We start from the raw sequence: 27,401 nt of genomic DNA on the forward strand, positions 1-27,401 counted from the left end.
CAATATCAGCTCTGCTGCAGGGTAACAGCGGACTGGACGGGAGAGGAATCCCTTCCTCACATACATATATACATTTCAGCAGACTAGGTGTCTTCTTTGATATTTTGTAGATGGAAATGTATGCCATCCATTAACTATGGTAAAGTTCTCCAGGAAATAATTTCTGCTAATGAGAGAATTATGTGCCAATATATTTTGTTAGTATTCTGGGCTATAAAACATGGGAGCTATAAAACTCTGGTGAATGATGGAATAGTCAATGGGAAGGTGTCTTAAATAGTTGAAAAAGAATTCCAGGTAATTTATCCTTACATCGGGACCCTCATGTGCCTAGAGGGCTATTAATTTTTGCTCTTTGGTAAAATGATTGAATATATAACTTTGGAAATTTCAGAAAGAATAATTTTTCCTAATTGACTGTGTCACATGAAAATATAAACTTCACCATAAACACTGATTGGTTTGATTAAAAGCAAACTTGTGAATATGCATGAACTAAAGGGGTTGCTAATATTTATAAATCATCTACATAAAAATGTATATCTTATCCTCCAAATCTCCACACTCCCTACAGGACCTCCAAAAATGTAAAAATCTGTTTGACACTTTTATATTAATCATGATAGTTATACATAAATCTTGGCTGTCATTCTAAATGTTTCATTATTTTTATGAATTACAGTTTTAACATAAATATTACCTATTTTGCTTATAAATTCTTTTATTTTTAATAACTATAATTTCAAAGTTCATTTTAAAAGGCTTCCCTTCTAATTTAGTAACAAGTATTTCATTAGTAAAATTATAAGTTATTCATATAAATATGCTGTTCTTTATTCTGCAGGTTAATTTCTGATTAGAAAATTTGATATAAAATTTTTCTCAATCAAAATTTTATTGAATAGAATGTTAATTTGAACTAACATCTAAATACATTATGTTCATTTTATATAGTTCTTAAGATCAGGTATTTATTAGAGGCAATATTGAATCTCCCTATGCATTTTCTATAAATGGGTATGTCTTTGTTTTTATAATGTGATTTTCTAAAAATTACTGCATAAAAAAAATCATAGTTTCTAAGTACTGGGAGCTTACTCTTTTAGGGAATCCATAAGTTTTCTTAATGTATGCCCAACTATATTTATATTTGTCCACAGAAAAAGAGTTCAATGGGAATCCAAATTTTTTTTTCCATCTATATAGGGAAGAATTTTCAGAACTCTAAAATCATCTCAGTAGAGAGACCAATTTAAAAGGTTTAAACAATGGTATAATATAGGAAATAAATGTCTGAGTGTGATTAAAAGGACTAATCTATAATCTACATAAAAGTAAATCTATAATTTACATAAAAGGAAACAGAAGAAAGGAATGAATTCCTGATAGACATGACAAGATAACACACCAAGACAATAAAATGAAGTTAGCCAGAAATGTTACCAGACCTAGATGAAAAACACAAAGCTGCAAAAGAATTAACCAAGAATGAAAAAAGAAAGGTGACTATGGTAAGAAATGACAGAGAATAAAAAGCTCATAGATGAATCTACAAAAATGTTTTCACTGATAGAAAATTTGTATTTTGTGAAATAAGATTGTATGTATAACTTTTCCATACAAACTAAATATCTTATTAATTGCTTTGCTCATGAAACTTACCATTTAAAAAAAAATCTATATTTACATAGTGCTTTATAATTTGCAAAATTTTTTTCATACGTGATCTTTGACAGTTTAAAATTCAAAATATTGTCTAACATGAAGAAAAAACTTGTAAGTTCTTAAACATGTAACCTTAGTATAATCAAAGCATGTGATACATTTTAGAATATGCTCAAAAATGTATGTAAATTTAACCACATATTATATATAAATACTTACATATAAATATATACACATATATACATCTGTAGTAAATTAAGATATGTAATGTACTTAAAATATTATGTTCTACATAAGATATCATTAGTTAAATATTATTATAATGGTTATTTAATGTATGTACATATATTTTGCTCAAGTATTAACTACCTTTATAAAATATTTAAAAATTGTTCTAACATAATATTTACAGGTGAAATAGCAAATGATCGAACATATTCAGATAACTGAAATACATTTTGGTGAAAGGAATAGATGCAGAGAGTGGAAATAATTGAAATGAAGAAAGATTTAAAATATTGCCTACTGAAGAGACAAAAGAAGAACACTTGGTCTTCTGAAACTCAAAGGCATGGAGACAGGACAATGTAAAGTGTTCAGAAGAAATGAAAGAGAAGTACAACATGGGTAATGAGGTATATTAAAGAAACAGGGCATCACAAAATAAATATATGAGGCCTAAAATGGTAACATATTCAATAGGGAGAAACTGCAATGAATAGCAAAGAGCACAATATTTTTTAAATTCATTTGCATGAATATGAAAGTTTTGGAGTGGCTTTTATTTAAATTAAGTCCACTGCATAAGAAATTATTATAGTTCTTTCTCCATTCTGTCAATAAAAAGAAAATAACCATGGTAATAAGGTAACTTGAACCACGAAAGGAGGAGGCAATAAGGAGCATACCATCACTTTGTCAAGGGTGGGTAGTGTCACAAAACTATTTCTTAAGGAGGAGAAAAAAGGCTCAGCTGTCCTTTTTTTGTTGTTAATCCTCACTGGAGGATATTTTTCCATTGATCTTTTAGAGAGAGTGGAAGAGAGAAAGAAAGACAGAGAGAAACATTGATGTGAGAGAAACACATCCATTGGTTGCCTCTTGCATGGCAGGGGAGGAGCCTGCAACTAAGGTAAGTGCTCTTAAAATCGAACCCGGGAACTTTTGGTGCGCAGGCCAACACTCTATCCACTGAGCCAAACCGGACAGGGCTCAGTTGTCCTTTTTTTCTGTAAAGTTTGCTCAAAACAAAAACAAAAACCAGCACCTAGGAAATGGTCAAAGTAGCCCTATTTAGAAAAACAGAACCACGTGATGGAGTGAAGTCTCAGTATTCTGTTACATTCCTTAGTCAAGATGCCTTCCCAACAAAATTTATCCATTCCACACATCTTCTATGTGCCAGGCACTTTCAGTGTGGATTGAAAATTAGTAATAAATTTAAAATTATTACTATTGCCCTAAAGAGAAATTATGTAACCATGTTTTATAAGTACATAAGTAGCCTTTCAAGTGATTGGGTATACTGTTCTGTAGGGCCAAGGATCTTGCACCTTTTCAATCTTCTTTCACTCAGCTAAATCATAGCAAAAAAAAAAAAGTTCAAATGTTGTATAAAAGACTTAACTATAGTATGTTTAATGCTTTTCCTTGAGGAAAAAAAAAGGCTTATTGTTTTATAATTATAAATTACTTATCAAGTATATGCATAGTGCCAATTAGTGAGTTTTATTAGTTGTAAGAGAAAAGAACTTTTAAAAAGACTAATGAGTGACTTATATTAAAATAATAAGATGAGTGTCTTATTCATATAATTTCATATAGTTTTTAAATATTCCATTACAATACTTCCCATAGACACATGGAAAACCAAAAAAAAAAAAAAAAATGGAAGTGAAGAAAAGAAAGAAATTCCTTTCAGATATGATAGCCAAGTAGACTGCTATGATAAAAATTTTTAAATGTCTGTAATGAGAAAAGGTGTGATGAAGAATGATAAAGAGCACTATGTGTGGTTTTTCTTAGAAAATGACGGGAGGGAATTTCGCAACACTCTGGGTATTTTGCAGCGCTTAATTTCTAAGTCACCTGTGAGGATCTGATGAAATGCACGCCTACCTTTCCTGATCCCTCCATCAGAAGTGCACGTGTAATCCCCTGTCGTCAGTAGGAAACACGTTTCCCCTCTTCTGTTTTTGTCTCTGGTACTAGAGCGTCTGATAGGGAGCCTTTCGGGGGGTGATAATGGCGACTCACGTCCCGAACTGTCATCACCTGATAGCACTGGTCACAGCACCATGCCCATTGACAGACAGTGATAGATGAGGAAATGAGACAGACAGTACAGAGAGTTTACACCGAATGTCCATAGTACAGTCGCTCGATATACAAAACAGAATAATCACATCATGATAAGAAAAAGATTGCCATCACTCAACACAAAAATTTACATGGAGCAAAATGGAAATGTGTTGAAAGAAAGATAAATGTTCTTGGGGAAGTTTTAATTCCACTTTGGATTCTATCTAATAAGAAATTTACTTTCACAAAACTAAGATGGATTCAAAATGAGTGTAATGGTGAAGTAGCACACAAATTAATATCTTATAATTTTTTACATGCTATCTAGTTACTGTGAAAGGGATCTTTTTTTAAGTGGAGCCTATTAAGGAAAAACTCCTAAGTAAATATATGGCTTTGCAGCTCTTTAAGACACACACTTCTATTATTTTCTGAGTGTAATTTTTCCCCAAAATCTTAATAAAAATAACTCCAAAGCTAACAAACTTATAACCAGGTTCTCTAGTTTGAAGTGATAAAATAGTTTTAAACATAATGGAATGAGATAAACTTCTCCAAATACCCTTGAAATTTTTGCTTACTTCTGTATATTTGTCAAAGATGGTCACAATCTATCAGCCTGGATACCAGCCTGTTATAACAATGTTTACCCTAGGCTGAGGGTGTGTCCTCTTTATCCATGTTCTTCATAAGACACAGGTACTATGAGAACAGTGTGAGGCCAGCAACACCAACTAAACTCCACCTTTCGTAAAGACATTCTTGGCCTAGCAGTTTTCGGGTATATATTGACAGAATTTACAGAACAATTTACTAAAAAAACAGGAGGACTGTGAATAAAATCTTTAAAAAGCAGTTCAACGACATTTTTCCCCCATTTACTCCATAAAAAACTTCTAGAAGCTAAGAAGGAAACCTATGAAAATGTCACCTGACTTTTTTGTTTGTTTGCTTGCTTGCTTTGTTTAATTGCTGGTATTTCTAAATATGCAATATTACTCACATGGGATTATCAGAAAAATTTTTATACAATAAAAAATTACATATAAACAACTTATAGTGAATGCATATATATATATATTTTTAATTTTCATCATAGGTAATTAAGTTGTTTAATCTACAAAATATTTTATCTGTACGAGACAATAGACTAGAGATGACACTACTGATGATCACTTTAGCAAACTGAATGTCAACTGACAGTCATTCTTATCAGTCTTCTCTGGATTATCTATGGCAATGGAGAGGATTAGGGGTTCAGCTAATGTCAGGCAGTAAATCATACAATATTCAGTTGTGGTAAGGAAGAGAACCTAATGCATTGTGACCAGGTTCTCTAGTTTGAAGTAGCAAAATAGTTTTGAACATAGTGGAATGAGATCAATGTCTCTAAATGCCCTTGAAAATTTTGTTTACTTCTATATGCTTGCCAAAGATGGTCTCTGTGGATAAAAAAGGAAATCCACAGAGAAATTCAATGTTGTCATTGATGAGCCAAAGCACATCATCTATCCCCAGAATAACGATAAATTGATTATATAACACCTTGATCAATCCAATGGGATTAAGTTGAATACCCTACCTAATTTAGAAATAATAAAAATTTAATCAATTCTCCAGAATATTATTAGGGAAGGCCTTCGTTATCCAAAGGGCTACCTTCCATATCACCTCTTTGATTTTTAGGCCTTTGAAATGTAAATATCCATTCCTCTTAGGTAACTGCTTCTTGTGAATTAGGTTGAGATGCATGGCCCCATGTGGCAGAGATAAAGCTGAGACAAACACACCAAGCCAAATGATATGGAGATCAACATTTTGAGGATGAAGGATGGAAAATGGCCAATATCATACCATCACATCGTGCAGGGAAACAAAAACATTGGCACAAAAGCAACACACAGGCAAAAGAAAATATTGGCACCATCAGCAAAGGGCAGGAAAACTCTATAGACCAGATATGCAGACTTCTACTTGGAATTTATTTAGAAAGGTACAATCTAGCTATCTATAAGCCTGACACAAACACATGTTTTGTGAAGGGGAGAACTGAAAACTCATGAACATTTGCAGAAAATGAGAATGAGTGCCTTCTACCTATTGGATAATACTGGTCTATAAAGTACGTAATGGCATGCATTTAAAATTGTGCCTTACCTGATCTATTATGTTCCAGAAGTCGATTGTCTTTGCCCAGACAGGTGTCACCCTGTGTGCTGTTGCAGGCCATATTTAATTCGGTCTTGCAAAAAGTAGGTGAGCTTGCCTGAGGGGCAGGAGGGATGTGCTTCTTTCTTTTCCGTGGAAGTTTCTGCTTCGCCATTGCCAAGGAGTAGTACATCCCAAAGTTGTTGACAATGACAGGTACCGGCATGGCTATTGTCAGCACTCCAGCCAGAGCACACAGGGCTCCTACCAGCATCCCCGACCAAGTTTGGGGGTACATATCCCCATAGCCCAATGTAGTCATGGTCACCACAGCCCACCAGAACCCAATAGGGATGTTTTTGAACTGCGTGTGCTCACTAGCTGAAGGGTCATTAGGTTGAGCTCCTACTCTTTCGGCATAGTAGATCATAGTAGCAAATATCAAAACTCCCAGAGCCAAGAAGATTATCAGCAGCAAAAATTCATTAGTACTAGCTCGAAGAGTATGTCCAAGCACCCTCAGACCTACAAAATGGCGGGTGAGCTTGAAGATTCTCAGGATCCTCACAAATCTTACCACCCTGAGGAAGCCAAGTACATCCTTAGCAGCTTTGGATGAGAGCCCACTGAGTCCCACCTCCAAGTAGAAGGGTAGAATGGCCACAAAGTCAATGATATTCAAGAGATTTTTGATGAATTCAAGTTTATTGGGGGAAAAAACAATACGGACTAAAAATTCAAAAGTAAACCACACCACACACACCCCTTCTACGTAGGTCAAGGCAGGATCCGTTTCGATTTCATACTGTAGAACAACACTTGTGCCATTGATGACTGGTTCCGTCTTGTTTTTGACAATATTGAAAGCTTCATGGGTCTCCAGGCAAAAGGTAGTGATTGAAACCAGGATGAAGAATAAAGAAGCAAAAGCAATAAACTGTAGGGGGGGAAAAGGAGAGAGTGATTGAAACCATAATATACTTTGACCCAGATCTAAGAGCATCAATCCATCTAGAGGAAAAACATTGAAAGCATTTTTTGAAGATTTCACTTGGGATGTTGCTCCAAGAAAAGATGAGATGTACCGCTAACATTAATTAGAGTTGCACCTGGATTGTGTTTCAAGTTCTGTTATCAGCTGATATAGGTAAAAACTTTTTTGATTTATGTTGGAAAAAAATTCTTGACTATTTTTTATACCTGTGAAGAGAGCATAAAAATCACTTCCAAAGAATGTTGAAGGGCAACAGACTGAAAAATAATAATAAAAGTAGACAATGGCTCCAGATAATTGTTTATGATCCTAGTAATCTTCATGTATTAGATCAAGTTCTACATTATACTATAAGGTGCAGTCCACACTGATGGAAACTAGGAAGCCACTCATATTTACCTGCAGGTTTCTACCTGTACATAAAATGTTCCTGTTATCATGAAAGTATGAATATGAAAAAAATATTTGAGTTATGTTATTATTTAAATGATATTAATTTAAGGTGGAGACTTATCCAAAGAGCAAATCTATAGAAGATAGGCAACAAGACTAAAGAAAGAGAAACAGAGTTAAGGAACAAATTAAAAAGACAATTTTCTTCTTCCCCTAAAAAAGAACTCCAAATGCTTAAGTATCATGTTATAAAGTCGCAAGTGTGTGTTTTTTTTAAATTCAATTCTTTCATTTCTCAAGCCAATAATATATGAATACACACAACTACTAATACAGAATAATCATAAAAGTTCTCACTTATATAGTCCTCACCAGTACCAAACACTGTTAAAAGCAATTTGCTTAATTAACTCATATCAATACTTATAACAACACTATTCCTACTGCATTTTACAGTTCTGGAATATTAGCCACAGAGTTTAAGTTACTTTCCAAAGTCGTAAGATACAAAGTGATAGACTTGAGACACTATCCTGACACATTTCATTCAAGATTCTGTTCCATTAACTACCTAACCCTCAAAATTAGAATACAAATATGTTGAAATACTTATCTTGGGATCACATACTTCTTAATGTTAAAGTTCTACGAAAGTGAAATGTAGTTGTTTGGGTGAATGGCACTGTTGCAGTCAGTACCGAAGCTTTCAAAGTGGCTGGCAGATTCCTAGTGCTCTCTGATTTAGCATACCTAATGAGCACCAAGAGGCCGTTCCTTGACTGTCTAAACCAATAAATTATTCAGGAGCAGGTGGTCATCAGTCAAGTGGAGAGAGGTCCTTATCTATATATATAAAAGGCTAATATGCAAAGTGTGCCCTTGGGAGTTCGACCGGGAGACCGGGAGTTCAATAGCTCACTGTGACATGCACTGACTACCAGGGGGTGATGTGGAACAAAGGTAGGCCCCAGCCAGCAGCTGGCAGCTGGGGAAGGAAAGCCCCGGCTGGCAGCAGGAAGGCCCCAATCGGCCCTGATCACTGGCAAGGCCTAGGGACCCTACCTGTGCTCAAATTTCGTGCAGTGGGCCACTAGTTTGAAAATAAAAGGGTATTCCAAAACCCAAAGTTGCTCCCTAATACCTATTCCTCAATTATGCCATTGAGATCTAAGTTTCCAGAAGAGATTGAAACCAATTCCTTATTTTTTTTTTAACCTCTTCAGGCTCAATGTGAGAGATACAAATCTCACCAAATATGTAAGATATACAAAAGGATGAAAAAAATCTTAGGACTTTTACTATCTGCCCTAAAGAAACACCCAGATTATGGAACTGTCTCTTCGCAGTGTGCCAGTTAGTACAGCATCATACAGTATTATAAGGCATGTCCTTTTCATGGCTGTGACTTATTTTCCCATGTCTATCTTCCAACTTCCTTTCTTGTTTTTTTCCACACTGGAGGATATGTTTATTAATTTGAGAGAGAGAGAGAAAAGGAGAAAGAGAAAGAGAAAGAAACATCACTGTGAGAGAGAAGCATTGATCAGTTGCCTCCCATAGGTGCCCAGACTGGGGATCATCAAAAGCGACCTAGGTATCTGGCCTGACCAGGAATCAAACCTGCAACCTTTGGGTATATAGGAGACACCCGTAAAGGTTCCCTTTGGTTTTGACATTATGATTTGACTTGTCTTTCCCAGACATATTGTGAGATATCAGCTTATTTTTTTCCACTCATATTTCCCTTTGTACACATAAATACAGTCCTTTTGTTATTCAAATACTTCGTAAAACAATATCACTAAGACCCTCTAGATTCTTTAGAGGTTAACAACTTGTGGGGAAGAATCAATTACCTGTGGTTCACACATTACTTCTTAAATTAAAATATTATCTATAGATTTGATAGTCACATTTTTTTCTGAAGCCCCATAAAATCTTTTGGCATCAGAACCATACTAAGGTGTTTACATATTGATCCCCCTCCAATCACTCCATCACATTCTCCACCATTCCCACCTAGTCTCAAGCTTTTCAGGCTATGTTAAAAGTTTTAGTGCACTAATTCTGTCTATGAGGCAGTTAGAGAATATAAGGCAGTTAAAGTAGACTGCAATTTTATTTTATGCTTTTACTATTCCTCAATCAGCATTTTTCCAGCTAATTTTGTAATCTCAAACCCTCTGCACTTACATTCATGATTGAATGTAGTGGGACTTCCCAACATTGTTCTTTCACAATCAGTCCAAGCTTACCCGCCCACCTTCCATACAACAAAAATAGTTTACTAGTCTGCTTTGATGTTTGTCAACTGGGACTTTTCCAATCAGACATTTTCTACGTTTCATTCATTCATGCAACAAGTTGGTATTAGGTGCCTCAGGCTATAGGGCTAGGGTATTAATTTAACAGTAGTTAAAAAAAGTTAATCCCTATCATTAAGTAAATCACAATCTACTAGGGATACAGAATTAAATAATGAACCATTCAAAAATTAAATAATTGCAATTGTAATAAATGCAATAAACACAAATAAGGATCAAAGGAGACTTTATTTAAACTGAGAGATTATAGAAACCTCCGAGAAAATATCAATAGTTTGAAATTTGACAAATAAATGGAGGTTAATGTGATGGAAAGACAGACATATATCACACAGTAGGAAGTTTAAACAAAAAAAAGTCTGGACTTTTTCAATTTCACTTTCTCAAGTGATGCTTTGACTGGAACATCACAGGAATAGCAAATTTTCCAAATCTGCCTCTTGCACAAATCATGGTGAATAACTCCCAACCTGGCACAGAAACCCTGACTTTTTAAAGAGTAACTTCTTTTTCTGAAGAGTTTCAAGTCAACCAAAATTATTATCTTGGTTTTAATATGAGGCTATAAGATGACTTGAGAACAATCTGACTGCAGGTAGTGTTCCATTCGACTTGCTGACCTATTGGGAAACTTACAGAATTCACTTGTCTTAAATTATTGTTGCCAGCCCCATTATTTAGGGTGAAGTGAAAACAAAAGACATATATTATATATACAACTTAAAAGGAAGATAAACAATCCAATCAAAAAATGGGCAAAGGACCTAAATAGACACTTTTTGAAAGAGGACATACAGAAGGCCCAGAGACATATGAAAACATGCTCAAAGTCACTAATTATCCAAGAGATGCAAATCAAAAAAATAATGAGGTACCATCTCACACCTGTCAGAATGGCTATCATCCACAAATCAACAAACGACATGTGCTGGCGAGGATGCGGAGAAAAAGGAACCCTCATGCACTGCTGGTGGGAATGCAGACTGGTGCAGCCACTGTGGAGAACAGTATGGAGTTTCCTCAAAAAACTGAAAATGGAACTCCCATTTGACCCAGTAATCCCATTTCTAGGACTATATCCCAAGAAACTAGAAACACCAATCAGAAAGGATATATGCACCCCTATGTTCATAGCAGCACAATTCACCATAGCTAAGATTTGGAAACAGCCTAAGTGCCCATTAGCAGATGAGTGGATTAAAAAACTGAGGTACATCTACACAATGGAATACTACGCCACCATAAAAAAGAAGGAATTCTTACCATTGCAACAGCATGGATGGAACTAGAGAGCATTATGCTAAGCGAAATAAGTCAGTCAGAGAGAGATAAATATCACATGATCTCTCTCATATGTGGGATATCATGATCAACATAATTTGATTAACAAGAATAGATCCAGAGACAAATGGCAGGGGAGGGGGGGGGTTAGAGAGCAACCAAAGGACTTGTATGCATGCATATTAGCATATCCAATGGACAAAGACACTTGGCCGGGGTGGGAATGGCTTGGGGGAGGGGTCAATTGGGGAAAAGAGAGACATATGTAAAACTTTAGACAATAAATAAATTAAACGTAAATAAATAAATAAAAAGACATATATTAACTGTTTTTTTCATTTAAAGCACTACGAAAATATTAGAAATCATTATTATACATACTTGAGTATGCATTCAAAATATAACAATTAACTCTATATGAACTACTAGAACTTGATGCCTATGTTTATTAAACAAACTATTACATTGGCCGGCAAAGGTCAACAGCTCTTAAGATACCACACTTGGTGGTTGGAATAAGTAACATGAATCATCTTACACTTGGAAATCATTTAAATTGCCCACCATATTCCTAAAAAAGGAGTGTGGCCTAAAGATCACACTCATTAAAATATACTTGGGGAGTACATACAAAGCAAACTCCTTACCTCCATATCAGATGTCAGACTTGTGGGGAGAAATCTGCATTTAACCAGCTTCCCAGGTGATTGCTACGCATACTAAAGACTGAAGACCAGAGTTGCAGTGTTTTTGTTTGTCTGTTTGCAGCAGACTGATAACACAGGATTGATAAATCATTATTAAATGAATTGGATCAGTTTTTTTAAAAAGATTATAAGCATCTGTAAAATTTTAAGAGAACCTTAGTAATTATCGTTTACTACCTCCTACATAATGGGATGTTTGTGCCTTTGTGTGTATGTTGTGACATCATTAAAGCTTTCACACAAATACCTGTGAGCAAACAAAGCAACTGAACAGCCTCTATATAGATACAATTCAAAGACACAAAACTTTGGAATCCAAAAGTTGTCTGTTTTTATAAGTCATTTGGAACTTGCATTTATCAATATTTTTATTGGCATTATTTAAGATACAACATTACAATTTTGTATTTATATTATTATTCTTTGTAATTTTTATAGCTCAGTATATCTAGCTTTACATACTTTGTAAATCTGTGACAATATTATAATAGGAAAGTAAAAATAGTATAAATAAAGAAAACAAACTTTGGCATCTGGGAAATAATATTAATCTCAAAGGTAGGTGCAGTAGGTGATTATTTTGCTTTTTAAAAAAACCCAGCTAGACACTAGATAGCTGCTGTGTGTGTGTGTGTGTGTGTGTGTGTGTGTGTGTGAGTGCGCGCGCACGCGCGCGCATGTGTAAGGAATTAAGGACACGAGGTATGGTCTAGAATGAGAACACTGAAAAGAGAACCAGAGTATGCCTCATAATAACATGGTAGGATATTGGAAGTTGGTTTGACAGTGTGGAAGTTTGAAAAATGTTGAATTCTGAAGAGAAGGAAAAAACGGGAAAGGTATGAGTGCCGACAAGGGAGACATTCCTGCTCATGTACAGCTACAGAACATTGGGGTAACAATGAGAATATTACATTTTAAGATGGTATTCTTTTATGCCTTCAGCAAAAGGAGGTTGTACAGACCAACTGGGTGTGACAATGCTTTGAGTAATGAAGGTACTGAGCCTGGGAGGACAGATAGAGGAGAGCAGTCAACCGTTGCAGGTAATATACACAATGTGGTTCAAAAACATAGGATGGCAACAAATAAGAGTGAAAGGTAATCAGGAGAAATTAGCCTGCACGAAAGACCTTGGAGATAAGGGGGAGACAGAGTTTTCCATGAAAGGAAGAGTAGGAGCTCAGTTTATTAGGAACTTATTTTTCTGTCAAATGAAAGGGTGACCCCAGAAGCCTTGAAAACCTGGAATTACCCAGAGGCAACACTTGATTGCATCAGCAAGGAATTTGTGCACTTTATCTGAACTTAATTCATAGATCCTCGGGTATGAAAATGTATTCTTTTGTTTCTGCCTCACTGTGTTGAATTGAAATGGAAAAATATGAGGCTAGATTAAATAATATTAAGACAAAAATTAAAAAGAAAAGTAATAGAGAAAAAAGGTTTTATTTATTTGTCTTTCTCCTCCACTGAGTTGGGAACTCTTAAAAACTAGAATGATGTCATGTTCATTTTTGTAACTCTTGCTCCTCATTCAGTTGTTAGTATTTAGTATGGCTGGCTGGATGAATAGGCGGAATTTAAGAAAGAATGAATAAATGAACAAAATAATAAAGTAGAACACGTTCTACTGGAAGTAAGAATGATGTAAAAAAAAATAACATATTGAAACAAGAAAGTATAATTATTGAAGCAAAAAATGCCAAATTTATAGCAGAAGCAAATTTAACCAGTTTATTAATCCAAATGTTGCCACTAGTAGCTTCCATTCACGGGGGTTGGGAACTTTTTTCTGCCAATGGTCATTTGGAGATTTATAACAGCATTTGTGGGCCATACAAAATTATCAACTTAAAAATTAGCCTTCTATATTTGGTCAAACACTTAATTAACTTACCCCTAATGACATGGCAGGGCCAGACCAAATGAATTCATGGCCTTACATTACCCGTGGGCCAGACATTCCCCACCTCTGTAATAATGGATCTTGTGTCTTAGCTGGGAGTTGGAAAATAAAATCACATTGTCAGCTTACTTTCTTTTCCCCTGTGATAAGAACACCAATTTCCACAGGCGTTAAATGAAAACAAAACGAGGCATGTTAAATAATCACAATTTAGAAAGCTTTCCAAACAAGGCATGTCATTATGACTGAGTTCACAGAACCGAGATAGCATTCCAGGCATTTTCAAATAGAAAGTCCTGCTAAAGTATTGGCTTGTGGGTCCACTGAGTGGCCCTTTCCTCTATAAGCCCAGTGTCCAATATCCTTAGCTACACAGAGTGCCCAATACCCTTTGTCCAATTAGCAACTATGAAGAGGAAGTCCTGAGTCCAAATTCTACCTAGAAGGTGTTATGTCAATCTACCTCAACGCAAACATCCAAGTAGGTCTTTAGTATGTGTAATAGGCTGAGAGAAAGCAGGATGGGGGGAAGTGGGTATATTTTTATGTTTCATCATTTTCTCTTTCCTGTTAGTATTAAATATAACTAGACCTGATAACTAATTTGAAAATGCCAGAACTTCCAACATGAAAGGAAGACCAGACCCATTAAGTGACCCTTCTCTGTGCTCTCTGAGCCCAAGATCACTGCTATTGTAGCAATGTTCACACACTTTTGTTAATGATTCCACACATCCACAAGTATTCAAAGAGAGGGACTGAGACTCGGTCTGACCAAATACAAAAGGAGATACTCAGTTCTTGTGAAATTAGTTTAGGAACACATTTTTAAAATACGTTCATTTGGTAGATAAAAATTCATTTGTCCCTCAAACAGAATCTGTACTTTAAAGGTCATTTTATCTTCTTTATTCATAATTAGAAATCTCGACATATTTTGCAAACCTTGAAGGCAAAAAAAAAAAAAATGAAAAAAAACAACAACAACTCAGCTCTATTTTTTAAATGAAAATCAGTAAGAGCATTTAATATTTGGAGATTAGCATTGCCCAAACTGGTTTGCCTCAGTGGATAGAGGTCGGCCTGTGGACTGAAGGGCCCCAGGTTCGATTCTGGTCAAGGGCATGTACCTTGGTTGTGGGCACATCCCCAGTAGGGGTTGTGCAGGAGGCAACTGATCAATGTTTCTCTCTCATCGATGTTTCTAACTATCTATCCCTCTCCCTTCCTCTCTGTAAAAAATCAATAAAATATATTTTTTAAATGATTAGCATTAAGGAAGATTTTTAAAACAAGTTAGTTTAAATATAGGCTAAGGAATTTCAGTTTTTAAAATTCCACATGAAGTATATTTATTTTTAGTTTGTATTCCAAGGACATTATATGTTTTCCAAATGGGAATGATTCATTCCTATTTTGCCTATTCTGCTCTTCTCTCTTAAATAATGAAATGAAGACATGAAAAGATCAGGGACTTCAAGTATCTGAGCTCATAGGGCTTCCTGATCCAAAATTTCCACTTTGGAAAATTTACTCTGGTAAAATATTTATATAAAAATACAAGGATATACTCAGAACATTCACTGAAGTATTCTTTGTACAAAACAATGCAGGTATCCATGAAGTGGAGGTATGTTCATAATACAGCATTACAAAGAATGGCATAGCTCAATACACACTGATAAGATATAATCTCCAATGAAACATTAAACAAACAAACAAACAAACAAAGACTGTGGCACAACATTTTTGTATATAACTAATTCATGTAAATAAGCAGAAACTGTATATCCTTAGCACTGGTAATGTCTGGGTGTAAGAGTGGCATGGGTAAGTGTCTTAATAATGGGCAATTCTGACTCTATAAAAGTTTAATGTTTTTTTACAAAAATTGTAATCATGTATTATAGGTTTACTGTTTAAAAATTTCAAAGAAAACAATCACCCAGAGAATATTAAACCTGGATCTGGATCTTTATTCTTAGTGACCATTAAGCTGCTTTTACTAGTCTGTAGAAATTACACACTGGCAGTTTGCCATTTTTCTTCTTTTCTGCAGCATCATAAATTTGGCAGATGCTCTTAATTATGTATGTGTTCAAGTCCCATACACTAGCTTTGCGATAATTAACAAGTGTGCTGTTGTCCACAGAACTGTGGTCTCCAGAGAGAGAAAAAGATTTTCATTACTAAGTCTGTCCTCAAGGGCCAGCCAAACGGGGACAACCAGTGCCCGTGTCTGCTGGTTCCATGCAGAGTTGAAAATTACTTCAGATTCTTCTTAGGCTGGTAAATGGATTTTGCTTTGTCCAAGTTTTACCATTTTTAAGGAGTTCCCCAAACTCTGCTGCATTTGAGGTTATTATTTAAATGAAGGAAGGCTGAGCTTCCTTCAATGGAATACCACACACATTCATGGTAGTACATTCAGAAGTCAGTGAAGATGAAGAAGATGAAGTTTCAGGTATCTGTATAATCACGTGGGTGTTTATAACACATTCTATGTTTTCTGTCTACACCTGCGTATAAAATATGTTTAGTGTATGTATGGATATATATGTATAAATTATATATAGGTATACAAATAGATATTAAAAATATAAGATTTAGATTCTTCAAATCAAGAAAACATACCCCAATAGTACTTTTGGCCTCTGAGATTTATGTGGCCTCTGATAAATACTTCCATGTATGTTTTTTGGTACACTTGTCCAACATAAATACACATCATTCCTTTACTTCTTTTTTCTAGGCCACAGACTGATTTCACTGAAATTTTGATTGTTTACAGTCAAGGCCTATCTACTCACACCCAATTGTAATTTTCTGGGTTACAGGAAATGGGGCCTATACATCTATTAATATTATTGCAGTGAATTATGGTGTTCAAAATTAGGTAACTGGAATTAGAAGTCACCAATTATGAATATGCAGCATCATTTTGCTTTTCTAAGTCTTGCAATAAAATTTAAAGTGTTTGCATAATTAATATATTTCATAAAAATAATTTTTATAATCGCTTCATTAGATAAGATAAATTCCACATTTCTCAGTCATAAAACAATAACAGATTAGAAATAATTATTTCACAATATAAACATGAATTGTAATTCCTAAATTTTCATTACTGAAAACTTTCCCCAAAAGTGTCTATCTTTAACATATTAATTCATTTTAAGTGTATTTTAAATGTAATTTTTGAATGGTTCAATTTGTCTTTGAATGATATGACCTATACCACATGATCTAGGATTACTTAGAGGGCCACATTTTTTAGTCCTATCTACCTGTCTACAAGTCCCCATATATCTTTCATGAGGCTAACAATCACTTTCCAAAAGAAATTATGCATGAATCTGCTTTTATTAAGTTGAAAGTGGAGGGACAGTGAAGGAATGATAAACTTGAAGGTGAAGGGACGTGGCTAGCTTACATGCATCTACCAGAGATACACTGATTTCAATATAACTGTTTCTTTCAACATCATGGCACTGTGGTTATAACATACCCTACACAATGTCTACCTGTGTGGATGAGAAAGGGGCCACATAAAAATCCTGACAAGCTCAGGGGAGCCCTGCATTGTGGCCTTACAAACTCAGAGACCAAAAGTAACCACATAGGATGGTTTGAACATAAAAGTTCCTAACTAAACGTGAGTCGTGGTGGGTAGTCACCTCCTAAGCTAGTGGCTTCCTTGACAAAGGTCAGTCTTTAAGAGAGACTGTCTACTGTCCTTTTGCATATAAGATAATACACTCTTGGAGTGTCATAGTAAACCCTTTTTTGCTGAACCCCTCAGGGTACAACCTCCCAGCAAAGCAGGAGACCACAGAACCCCTCATTGTTATCCATATGTACTGAAAAGTAATTAACTATCCTGTACCCGCCAATGTAAAAGAAGTATGTGTGTCTGTTTTATTCTTTCTCCAATCCCAGAGATTTCCCCACTTTGCTTTCTCCTGCCTCCCTAATCTACCACAAATGGATCTTATATAACCCCTCTCCCCTTACGTCTCCTCCTTTGATTCTCATGTATAAAATAAGCTGAGAACTGCCATTCTCTGGAGCAAAATTGCAATCCATTGAGATTTTTGTCTCCAGCAATTATAGTCAGGCAAAGGAGGTTCAAATAAACTAATAAAAATTCACTACCGGTTTAGACATTTCTTACATTGACACCTGCAGTACTACTTTTGCTGGTACAGGGACACCAAAGGATGCCTAAACTTCATTCTCAAATATTATTGTTCTCTCTTTCCTATATGTACAGTACACTTGCTCAGTAATCCTTTTTAAAAACATTCCATTATGCCTACATAGTGAAATACTCAGTCTTCCCAACCACAGCTCCAAAGAATCTGGTCCTTCCCCCACACATCCTATATAATAAAGAGCTAATATGCAAATGGTCATCACACCCTTGTGCGCTCACGCCCTCGCGCTGGGGAGAGGGGACCTGAGGTTGGGCCGTGGGACCTGAGGCCGGGCCAGGGGACCTGAGGCCAAGCTTGGGGACCAGAGGCCATGCCCCATGCCCCGGCGCCGGGGCCAGGGGACCTGAGTCTGCGCCCCCTACCCTGGCACCAGGGCCAGGGGACCTGAGGCTGTGCCCCCTGCCCTGCGGGGTTTGACAGAGGTGAGGCCAGCCAGGTCTGGGTCTTGGGTTATTTTGAGGTGCACGCAGGTGGGCAGGGCCTTGACTCTGGGTCCCACAGCACGCCCCAGACTCTGACAGGAGGGAGATTTTCATATACATTTTACTAATTTTCTTTCTTCTCTGACACTTCTATTATAGAGAAAGGACAAATAGCAATATTAAAATATTTCCTCTAATTAGTTCCCTTTTCATGCACTGGGATTTCATGCACCAGGCCACTAGTATTTATATATTAAAGTTAGAACTTTTATACTCCTTCTTCCTCAAGTTCATTTTGTTTAGTGGACATTTGCTTTTCCTGACCACAGCCTAAGTCAGGAACCTCCATTCCAGTCTAGTCTACCTCAGCAGGTGTTCTTATGTGGACCCAGAACACCAAAGTTTCAGTGGTTCCTCCTGGGCCTGAAGGTCTTGGGCACTCTTGCAAATAGTTGCAAATTCTTCCCAGAGGGCAGAGGCAAATTTTCTATATTCCATAAAACAAAAGTTCCTATGGAACTTGTAATTTTGTTAAAAGAAGTAAAAAAGCCATTTTTAAAATCTGGAGGGGATTGATTGGCTATGTAATTGGAAATCCAGTAAAAGTCAACATTAGTGTTGCTTGCCTTAGCAATTTAACTGTATCAACTGCTATCAAAGTGTGGTCTGGGGATTTCTGGTGAATCTGAGACCTTCCTAGGGATCCGTAAAATCAAAATTAGTTTTGTAATAATACTATTTTTTTTCTTTTTACTCTCATTGTCTCACTAGTTTACAGGGGAGTTTTCCAGGGGCTGCATGACCTGTGATATCATGACAGAGTGAATGTTCACGTAGATAGAGAACCCAGCCATCTTCTGTCAAGTCAGACATGAGATTTACAAAAAGATAACACAATACCCCTTTATCACTTTATTTTTTCCTTTTAGTGATTTTTTAAAAATTATTTTTCATGAAATATGTGTTTTCTCACACTCAAATGTTAATCACCTCTAGAAACATCCTCACAGACACACTTAGAAATAATGTATTATCAGCTACCTGGGCATTCCTTAGTCAAGTTGACACACAAAATTAACCATCACAGTGACTAGTATACATTTTCTTTTTGATGGTTTCAAAAGAACCTCAAACTCTAATATATCACTCAAATCTGATCTTCCTATTCCATTATATATCTCTGTTATTTTGAACCATTATTTACCAATTAACCAACTTAGTACTTAGACCCGATTTTCTTCCCCAACACCTCTGACTGTTGAATCACTGAATCCTGCAGATTCTCAGACTTGAAATATCTCTAGTATTTTTCTCTCATCTCTCCATTCCCAGTGCCAGTAGCTTAGCTTTTAATTTGCCTTTAATTAGCTTTTCCAGGAGTACTAGGAATAAGCACTCCTTGGAGGGAGCAAATGTGATTATGCTATTCATCTGCTTAAAATAGTTTAATGGCTCCCAATTACAGGGTAACACACATTGTTCTTAATATGTTATTGAAGAAATTTCTTTCTGTGGACCTTACATACCTTTCTATTATGAATATTACTATCCTCTATGATATGCAGGTGCTCCATCCTCATGTCTCTGTACATGAAGTTCTTCTCTCAAAACTACCTCTTTCCTTTGTATGGCTGGCAAAGAACTACTTAGTATTCAAGACTCAGCTCATAAATCAATTGGTCTTTGGAAAAAAAATCCCTGGAATCTGAGACAAATTTAAGCACTTTCTTATACTTATCTATTCATATCTCTACTGTAGCACTTACCTCATTTCTGTAACATTTTATTTTCTGATCCTTTGGTAGAATACAAGCTTTTGCCAGCAGGAATTTTTATTTGTATTTTATGTCAAGGGGTCTGAGTTGGCGCTTAGTAAATATTGATAAGAAGTAATAGCAAAAACTATGGACATACCAAACATAAGGCTTAATTCCATTTTGGTCCATTTATTTACACCAAATACTTCCCCCAGATGTAATATTAAGAAGGCTTATGAAGACAACAGCATAGAAATAAAACTGTAAACTTTTACTTACAATAATAAAACTATAGTATAAGACTAATAAGGAAACAGATTGTCCGTCTGAGTGACAGGAGCAGGGCAATGTCAGAGACGAAAAGAGAATGCTTCGATGAGGAGGAGTTAACATAATGTCAATTTCTGCAGAGTTCGAAGAAGATAAAAATAGAGAAAGGCCTATTGGATGAGATCATTAGGCCCTCATTAGTTTCTCTTGGTGAACAGTTTTAATTTAAAAAAAAGAAAGAGAATCCAGATTTAGGGATTAACAAGCTAATGGGTGTTGAGAAGTATGAGTGGCAAGTAAACACACACACACACACACACACACACACACACACACACATTACTCATTCACAAGGGTTTGAATCCGTTTTGCCCATAGAGATCATTACAAATTTAAACATTTTTCTGGCTATTCTCTAAGAATAAACAAAATGGGCTAATTCTAGAAAATATATAAAGGTAATACAGCACTGGAACATATTTTTGAAAATGTAAAGAACTTAATAATGAAAGCTAATACCAAATATTCCTGAATACTATTACCAAAATTGTCTAAATAGACATTCCTATCCATAATCAATCAGAAAGCTGATGGTTTTGTATTGTTTTTAACTAATTCTACCCCCAAAACCTAACTGTGCTTCCATTGTACTAAGAGGCAACAGGAAAGTAAGAAATTCAGTGCTATACCACTGGTAACAGTTCTACAGGATTAATAAGTAACAATAGAAAAACTAATAATAGCTTTAAGATGCCATACTCCCTTTGCCATTCAAAAGATCACAACACTAAGAAATAAAATGCATGTTTTCTTCTAAAAATAACAGCACTACTAATACTAATCCTATCTAATAAAGAGGTAATATGCTAATTGACCATCACACCCTCACAAAGATGGCACCCACAGCCAATAAGGAGGGAATATGCTAATTGACTGTCACACCCTCAAAGATGGTGGTGCCCACAGCCACAAGATGGCGGCACCCAGTCCCCTCAGCCCACCGGGACGGCAGGCGTGCGGCATGGCCAGGCCTGCCCCCAGGCGGGTCCAGCCACTCCATGCGCCTGCCTCCGGAGTCCTCCAGTCCCCTCAGCCCCGCAGCCGCCCAGGGCTGGCCCGAGGCACAGGCAAGCCTTGGATGGAGGCTGCCCAGCCGCCCAGGGCCACCTGAGGTTCAGGTAACCAGGGCCGGCCAAGGCTTGCACTGCTGGCAGTGGCAGCAGCAGAGGTGTGATGGGGGCATCGCCTTCTCCTGATTGCTGGGTTGCCTCCCACCACTGAGGGCTCCTGGACTGTGAGAGGGGGCAGGCCGGACTGAGGGACCCCCCCCCCCCTCCAGTGCATGAATTTTCATGCACCGGGCCTCTAGTAGGTAATATTTAGTCAGCACATCTGTCCTAAAAAATAATTTTCATATCATTTAATCCTACAAATATACTGCATAATAGATTCTATTATTTCATTTTACAGAGAAGCAAACTGAGTCATAGAAGCAAAGGTCAAAGCTCTCTGTTTTTGTAACATATTGCTTCTCTGAGTTACCTTTTTTCCTACAATAATCTTCAACCCCACTGAACACAAATATTTAGGAAATAAGTATTATAAATAGTTATACACATATGTGCATGTAATCACACACTCATGCACACCTGCCCAACACACTGTAAATTTTGGTCATCAATAGTGCTAAAATAATAAAGCCAGGAAAGTGAAATTCCTAAGCTTTATTCCTGATTTGTTTGATGGATCTTTATTCATAGTACCTCTTCAAGGTCTTTATAAAATAAATGGTTTCGTAACCAAATGCTGATTCTAAATAAGCAAAGATAACTAAGCAAATGAGTTTGAGGCTAAAACGTAATTGTATTTTCACTATTTGAACAAAGTTAACTATACATTTTGGGCCTAAAGTATCTAAAGAACTCAGCAACGTGCATGAATGGACATGGATGGGCTGGGTTCTTCTTCCTCCTTTGTATACTTCTCTTTTAATCTCTATTTTCTAGCTAGAGAAAGAAATGGCTGTTTTCATGGCTTATTTAGCTCATTTCAGAGCTATCATAGCAAGGTTTACAGGACTTGCCCTTGATATAGAGACAACAGAAGAAAAGCTTCTGAATATTTAATAGAGCTAGAAAATACTACATTTAATATTCTCTTGAGCTTGCACAGTGCTGACTTGGAAGGAAACCTAAAGTGTCCCCTTTCCACATGTAGAATCTAAAGAAATGCAGTCAGTAGAGCATTCTATAAAATGACACGCACAACTGAAATGGTTATATTCTTAAAGGTAAAATGATTCTTTTAAAATATGTGCTGAAGGGAAAACATAACTGAACTGGGCTTTAAAGTTGTGTTCATGTTCTATATTTACCACCTTATTACTTCTTAAAACTTCAACAATTTGACAACAGCCAGAATTTTATCTAGCCTTTGTTTATTTTGTCCTGCTTGTCATTTTTGTTTTGTTTTATTTGAGTAAAGGAAAATTTTAGGAACACTAAGCAAATCAGCTATCTACTTTCATTTAACAGTTTTGCACATCCAACATGCTTTGTCAACTTTGATTTTAAGAATGTGAAAATCCTGCCTGGAGGTGTGGCTCAGTGGTTGAGCATGGACCCATGCATCAAGAGGTCACCCCTTCGATTCCCTGTCACAGCATATGCCCAGGTTTTCGGTTCGATCCCCATCTATGTTTCTTTCATAGATGTTTCTATCTCCCTCTCCCTCTCCCTTCCTCTTTAAAAACAAACAAAAAAACAAAAAACACACAAGAGAATGTGAAAATTCCTTTAGACGGTAAGCTCTTGAAAGACTAGAGAAGGAACCCTTCTCCCACATACCTACAGTAAAAGTCCCTTTGAAATGGTTATAGTCCTTCATGTGATTATTTTGTAATACCCTAAAATTTTGTTTTTCTCTGTTCTGCAATTTCTCTATAGGTTGTACAAGAGTCTGTAATTCAATAAATATTTCTTACCCAACTGTTAAGTTGAAGGCTCCCTGCAGTGAGTTATGGAGAAACCAAGGTAACTATGACACTTGTGCACAAGGAGCATGTAATCTATTTGGGGGGAATGATGAACCCCCTGACCTTTCCTCCCTAGAGATAACATCTAGGCTTCGGTTGTGCTTCAGCTCCAGGCCCAGAAGAGCAACAAAACCAGCAGCTGACCTCAGGACCAGCTGCCTTGAATAATGATCCCCTGCCCTGGCACCGGCCAATCAATTAGTGGAGACCTAGACCCTGAAAGGACACAACTGGAAAGCTGCTGAAAATTCTATTGAGATCTTCCCCTGAAACCTCCCTAAACTCTCCACCCTTAAAACCCTTAGGAGGGAGGTCCCAGCACACCCTCCCTCCAGGGGCCCCCTGGTGCCTTTCCCTTCCCCTCCCCCAAGGCCCATTACCATGACTTTCCTCACTCCCACGCTCCAAGGTCCCTTCCTTTACTCCTAAAACTTGTTTCCTAAGCCCATTTCTTCTGGGAATTACTGTTTCTCCCTCTCTGATTTACCAAATAAACGTTCTCTTATAGTTGGAAAAAATAAAATAAAATAAATAAACACCTCAAAGAAAGGTAAAATATAGGTCATTCAGTAAGAGACAACATGCTTAAAAGACAGCCATCAACCCACCTCAGTCTGCCTTCCAGTCGTATTTCTCCAATTGGAATCGCTAGCTCTTATGGAGTCATCAGTTGTAAGCCCCTTTCCAATTCCAATGGGTATTTTTTGTTCACTCTCTCAAAAGCAGCAAAAGCTATAGGTGCTTTCCCTTTGAGACACTCTCATTAAATGAATTCCAGGATACTATATTCTTCTGATTTTCTTCCCACTTCTCTGGACAATACCTTACAGTTTCCTTGGCTTGGTACTCTCCTCCATCTGATCCCCAAATGTGAGAGAAACTTAGAATTTGGCTCCAGACCTCTTTCTGTGTTTAGGTGCCACAGTATGGTCCAATTATTATAACTCCATTAATTTCCTTGGTTCAAATTTATATCTCCAGCCCTGACCTCACTGAGCTTTAGGCTGCTTTCTTGCTCAATTGTTTTCTTGTCATTGTCAGAGGGCATGATGTCAAATAGGTTAAGCACATTTTTTATTTCTTCTCAAATCTGTTCTTCCCCTCCTCCTCTTTCCCACAGTAAATGGAACACTGTTACTCAAGTCAAAACTGAGAGGTCGCCCTAGCTGATTTGGTTCAGTGGATAGAGCGTTTGCCTGCGGACTGAAGGGTCCCAGGTTTGATTCTGGTCAAGGGCACATGCCTGTGTTGTGGGCTTGATCCCCAGTGTTGGGAATGCAGGAGGCAGCCAATCAAAGAGTCTCTCTCATCATTGATGTTTCTATCTCTCTCTCCCTTGCCCTTCCTCTCTGAAATCAACAATAAAAAGAAAAACAGAACAAGACCAAAAAAAAAAAAAAACAAAAAAACAAAACCTGAGAGGTCATCTTGGTGCCTTCCTTTTCTTCCTCACTTCACTGCCTAATCCACTAACTCATCGGAGTCCAAGTGACAATCATTTCTTTGAGAAATTATCATAGTCTCCTAATTAGTCTCTTCGTTCCCATGCTTCTGGACATGGCTGTAGTTATCTATTGCTTATAAATATCACCCCCAAAGAATGACAACTTAAACCAACAAGTGTTCATTATCCCAATTTCATATCAGTCAGGGTGGGTCTGGCTCAGGACCTCTCATGAGCTACAGTCAAGATTTTGGTCAGAAGTTGTGGTCATCTGAAGGTTTAACTGGGACTAGGAGATCTGCTTCCAAGGTGGTTGGCAGGAGATCTCAATTCCTCACTGTCTATTGAGAGAAGACCTCAGTTTCTTACTATGGGGCTTCTCTATGACATCACATGTCAACTGCCTACCACAGAGTGAGGGATCCAAAAGAGAGAACAAGAAAATGTGATGCCTTCAGTAATTGTTTTATGCATCATCACTTTCTCCATATTCTGTTTGTTAGAAACACATCTGTAAGTCCAGCTCACATTCAAAAGCGAAAAATTAAATTCCACCACTTAAAAAAAAGAATATAAAGAATTTAAAAAATATATTTCAAAACCTCCACATCCTTGCTTTGCCCGGAGCGCAGGGCATTTGCATAAAATAAGTCCAAGACCATTGTGACATGTAGTGAAGTGGAACAAAAAGTTTAAGCAAATGAGTAAATTCAAGAACTGTGAATTTGTGTGGTTATTGGTGGAGAGAATAGCATTAAAAGAAGTCTTGGTGAAAAAGCCTGATGTTAACAAGAAAGATTGGAAGAGATTCAGAAAATGTGTGGGTAATTTTAATGAGAAGGAATGACCTAAATGGAGAAAGCACAGCTACAAACTTTACTTCAAACGAGGAAAGCTTCAGTCGTATGAACTTGGCAACAGGGAAGAAAGTGAAAAAGTATTTCTTTCCAAGAAATTGCACAAGGAGGAAACACTAATTGAAAGCAATCTCAGGAAAATTTAGGTTTCATTTAGGCAAGGAGGTAGAAGAATGACAGGAAAGTGAACTATAAACTGGATGTATTAGTCGGCTCAAGGAGCCGTAACAAAATGCCGCAATCTAAGTGACTTAAACAAAACAGCAGAAATTTGTTCTCTCATGGTTCTGGAGGCTAGAAGTCTAAGTTTCAGGTGTTGGCAGGGTGGATTTGTCATAGACCTCTCTTCCTGACTTGTAGATCAATACCTTCTCCCTGTGTCCTCACATGGCCTTTCTTCTGTGTTCATTTCTCATGCCTCTTCCTTTTCTTGTTAAGGATGCCAGTTCTATTGGATTGGGGCCCCACCATTATGGCCTCATTTAACCTTACATATCCCTTTAAAGGCCCTGTCTTCGAATACAGTCACATTGGCACCTGGGCTTCAACATATGAATTTTGGGGGCAAGGAGGAGAAAATTTTCACTCCATAACAATGAATTAGTTAATTTATAGTAAAAACGGATTGCAGGTTTCATGGGACCATGTGAAAGAAGAGAAGCGCATCATGGTCCAGGTTGTTGTAGGCACAGAAAGGAGTTCAGATAGATGCTAAGAGGATGGGGACACCTGGAAGGGAGGACACAGAGTCAGATTCAGGAAGGCAATACATGAGGAATAGTGGGGTGCTGGTCTACAAGCAAGAAAAATTTGCCAGCAGTGCATTGAGATGGAGAAAACTCCCTTGTTGCATGAGTACTATGAGAAGTTGGAAATTAGAACTCATTCGATGTTCAATTCATATATTAATACATTTGATTTGAATTGGTATCAAATTATTAGCCTTCCCAGAGTACTTGCCTGCCTTGTCTAATCCTGGAAGAGTGATTATTCTGCACACAAAAATGATTTCAACACCAAGAATGAGAGAAGTAGGACAGTGATGTGTGTGTTAGCACAAGGCAGAGAGGGTGCAGAGGTGAACAGGCTGTTATTTCATAAACTTCGTGAACTAAATCACCTCAACTATTTCACTCAATAAACAATAATTAACAATGTTGATGGTAAATTCAATAAAATACTTGAGATCTTTTTATGATACATTTTGGAAGCAGAAGATGCATGTGAACCAGAGACAGGACATATCCTTTCACATGGGCAGGTTTAGCCCAATGAGAAGCAGATGAGAATAATTAGATGCAAGGGTAAAACTCGTCCAGTATGCCTACACTTCCTTACCAATGTGTTAATTTTCATAATAGATTACTATTTTTCTCCAAAAAGGATTCCTAACAATTTGGATGAATTTTTTAACTTTGCACCAAACAATTTCATAATTTTCTCTTTCTTGGTGTTAAATAAATGACTTCTTAACTATTAATGCCTAAAACAGGAATACAATAAAAAATTTTCACCATGTTTACAAATTTTATTTATTATGTTAATAAAACTAGATTGATTCCAAGATACATAAATACTGAGAAGCAAAAAGTGATACACGTGTCACTTAATCTCTATCAAATTCTATTTTGAAATAATCTCTCATCACCTCCTTTATTCCATTACTACATTAAAGTGT

At 36.7% G+C, this 27,401-nt stretch overlaps 1 protein-coding gene across 8 annotated transcripts in view; it reads right to left on the reverse strand.

The window, feature by feature from the left end:
• The window catches only part of KCNC2 (potassium voltage-gated channel subfamily C member 2), a gene marked incomplete at both ends in the record, with an annotated part of 206,023 nt that overhangs the window by 3,434 nt on the left and 175,188 nt on the right, over positions 1-27,401 (reverse strand). For 3 of the 8 annotated variants that reach the window (XM_079773751.1, XM_079773749.1, XM_079773748.1), the window contains 2 exons: positions 3,784-3,948; positions 6,124-7,051. In XM_079773751.1, coding sequence (XP_079629877.1) covers positions 3,784-3,948; positions 6,124-7,051 — 1,093 coding nt within the window. Of the gene's footprint in view, positions 1-3,777; positions 3,949-5,637; positions 5,742-6,123; positions 7,052-27,401 lie in introns of those variants that run through there. The other 5 variants (XM_079773755.1, XM_079773754.1, XM_079773753.1 and 2 more) reach the window with 3 other exon arrangements.

This window comes from Cnephaeus nilssonii, assembly GCF_951640355.1.
Source record: "Cnephaeus nilssonii genome assembly, chromosome: 6".
Taxonomy (NCBI): Eukaryota; Metazoa; Chordata; class Mammalia; order Chiroptera; family Vespertilionidae; genus Cnephaeus; species Cnephaeus nilssonii.